This window comes from Nicotiana tabacum, chromosome 3 (genome assembly GCF_000715075.1).
Source record: "Nicotiana tabacum cultivar K326 chromosome 3, ASM71507v2, whole genome shotgun sequence".
Taxonomy (NCBI): Eukaryota; Viridiplantae; Streptophyta; class Magnoliopsida; order Solanales; family Solanaceae; genus Nicotiana; species Nicotiana tabacum.
Genome location: NC_134082.1, coordinates 214,328,102 through 214,331,291, shown reverse-complemented (window position 1 = coordinate 214,331,291; position 3,190 = coordinate 214,328,102). Strand labels below are relative to the sequence as shown.

At 39.0% G+C, this 3,190-nt stretch overlaps 1 protein-coding gene across 1 annotated transcript; it reads left to right on the top strand.

Moving 5' to 3' along the window:
* The first annotated feature begins 427 nt into the window (after positions 1-427).
* On the top strand, positions 428-1,271 carry LOC107808815 (uncharacterized). The gene has a single exon (XM_016633380.2). It carries the CDS (start codon positions 545-547, stop codon positions 1,079-1,081), a length of 537 nt encoding a protein of 178 aa, XP_016488866.1. The 5' UTR covers positions 428-544; the 3' UTR covers positions 1,082-1,271.
* The last annotated feature ends 1,919 nt before the right edge of the window (positions 1,272-3,190 follow it).

Genomic DNA, 3,190 nt, shown 5'->3' with positions numbered 1-3,190 from the left:
TGATACAAATAACCGCCCATGATTTGATCCATTCTGAGATTTCCGACCGGTTACGGATATTACCTTTTCGTTACCGCTTTTGCTCGAAGCTAGTCATATCTGGTCTCGATCGTCGGAGACTTCGATCTCGACAGGTGCCTGGTCCTCGAACTCCGCACTTTATCACCGTGTTCGAGCCTGATTCATAACGAGGCTGACCCTCGATGCAGTTCTCTAATCTCGAAATAATGACAAAATCGGACAGGCCCGAGGCCCCATTTTACCCGTATAGCGATTCAATTGAAGTGAAACAATTGCTTGTGGCCTAATTCTATAAATTTAATTCATTAACTTATTATCCAAATTTTAGGTTAAACAATATTCTTTTCAATTAAATTGAATATTTTCTTTAATTTTGAATATTTACTTACGAAGCTGACGGGACGCGAGTATCAAATATCAAGTACTCCTCAAAGGCTCGAGTACTGGTGCAAGGAACACTCTCCTCAAAAACCCTAGTTTGGGTGTCCTCCCAAACCCCAGAAAACACGAAACCAAAAGGAAAATGGCAGAAACAGGACAAGACGAAGAAGAACACACATTCCCAGTGAAAAGAAAGCCCCAAGATATTCCTGCTGCTGCAAAAGAAGAAGTTATTTCCAAATCCCAGGAAGACGATGATGTAAACAAGAAGCAAAAACTCGCAAGTACTGATTCGAACAAACTCGAGGAAATTGACGAGGAGGACGAAGAAGAAGATGAAGATGACTATGAAGGTGAGGAGGATGAGGAAAACGATGATGATGACACGGAGGAGGATGATGAGCAGTCCAACGGAGAGGCCGAAATCGATCGTAAGGGTAAGGGGATTTTAAGGGATGACAAAGGTAAGGGAAAGTTGATCGAGGAGGACTCCGACGACGATGATGATGATTCGAACGATTTTGGAAACGAGTCTGATGTTGACAGTGATACTGACCTCTCCGACGATCTACTGGCTGAGGTCGATTTGGGCAACATTATTCCCTCCAGGACTCGACGGCGTACCTTTCACTCTGGTCTTAAGATTTCTGATGATCCTGCTAAAGGTGATAAACCCTGATTATAGCGATGCTTAATTCAGTTTTTGAGCTTCCAAAAAGCTATTAAAATGATTAATTGAATCTTAGCAATACTAAGTCTTTCAGCTCATCCCTCCTCGTAGTAGCAATGTGGTTAAATGGTTGCATTCCTCTTGTATTTTGACTTGGATCTACATGTCTAATGTAGTTGGGGAATTACCTTATCCTTAACCAATTTTATTAATCTCTGTTTCTCTTGCAATTGTTTTTTTGCTTTTGCTTATTTTCCCTGATAGTTTGCTTCGAAAGTTGCTATTTGTAGCAAGTGCGGCATCTTCTATCCTTAGGCTTTGAGATTGGCTTATATGAATTTGGTGATAGGCTAATATCGGTAAATGAATGTTCCCTATCTAAGATAGGAACTGAATAGTTTAACAGATGCTTAACGTGCTGAGGTTACTCTATGATCATGTTTAAGATGGGTACCGAATTGTCTAACAGATGTTTATCATGATGTGGCCATGTTTTTGTACATGCATTTCTAAAGGAAGAATTGGTCTCTGTTTAATGCAATCGTTGCCCTTTAATGGCAATCAGGTTATTCTGCATTGCAAGAACTAGGCTTTTGGATGTAATATAATTCTTGATGCTTAGTAAATTTGTTTACCAAGCTTTATCTGCTGCTTGTCATCTCATTTCCATTTCACGCGTGAAAAATTTTGATGTTAATAATGTTATTTTTTTGGTTGTTCAAGGAGCCAGCATCTGGCAGAATAAAGTGTTCTATCTGCATGACCTAGCTCGCCTGCTAATCAGTTTTGGTTCATTAGCAGTAAGTTGAAAATGGCCCTCTGCCTGGTATATGATCTTTGTTAGGAAAAAGGAGTAATTCATCATATGATAGTAAGCGTTCGGAATTTGAAACTCAGCAAAAATCTTCAAAAAAGAGGGCATACATGATCAGTTTATGGCTGATTGGCTGTAGATTTTGTGCCTAATAGCCCTAATCTGAATCTTGGGCGGATCACTGTTGTTGTTTAAATCACTTGACAACTTGTTAGGTATCAAAGTAATCACATGACAGCTTGGTTTAACATAACAGTCTATACTCTATTGATTTGATAGACAAGTTTGTCTAGGGGAATAAGATTTTCATCAAATAGTATCTGTTTTCAACAAAATGTTGACCTTCTGGAAAGGTAAAATTGAAGATTGGGGGGGGGGGGTGGGGGGTGGATTATACTCCATTTAGGACACTCTGCTTAAGCAAAAGATTCATTTTTCTAGTGTCTTTGCAGTGACATGATGGATTTTATAGTGCAAGTTGCTGTTCTGTTCTAGTAATAAAAGTTTGAATGTATATGTAGAAAGTGAAGTAGTTATGAGGAACTAATGTGCATTAATCTTTAAGAGATGAGAACTGACCATTTTTTGCCAATGATGGAACCCCTCTTTCATTCACCAACTTCCACGTACCTTCATTCTTTTGCTCATTTCTCGTGGCGTTGTATTATTACCAGTCAATGTGGCTAGATATTCTTGCGACTGTGAGAGTGGCGAACCAAGTCACTCTTCAGACCATAGTATTCAACTGTTTTCTTCTTTATCTTTAATTCCTCCAGTGGATGGTTTAAGGGCAAACAAATGCCTAGTATTGGCAGTTTTGGTTGCATTGTCCTCCTTTTATAACAGATACCTGTAATTAAGTGGAGTAGTACTCTGCTTCTTTCTTCTCACCTTCTGATTAACAGAAGTAGAGAGAAAAACTGCAGTTCAGATCAGGCTTTTTTGCACTTTACCTTTGATCATAGTGGCTTTAAACATCACTTTGTTACTGTAATGTGAGTCGTTAAATAGATTTGTGTACTTTGATGATCCAAACCCCAGGGCAGCTGGTTAATTGCTGTCAATTGTCGTGCTATAGAACTTGGACATGATTGAGCTTGGAAGTTGGATTGGGGATCTGAGAGCCTTTCAAATTGGGTGACTTTTCTTATTCTGAATATTGGGTGACTGATGACTGTAGGATCTTTTTTTCTGTGTGTGTGAGAGATTAACCTGCAGGCAAGATGAAGAGTCCAATAATTAAATTCAAAATAATGAATTCAAAGGTCAACTGAGGGAGCTTTACCAATTAAAGAGCAACATTT

What these genes read in the sequence shown, in the direction of transcription:
- LOC107808815 (XM_016633380.2), top strand. Translation starts at nt 545, where the DNA reads ATGGCAGAAACAGGACAAGACGAAGAAGAACACACATTCCCAGTGAAA.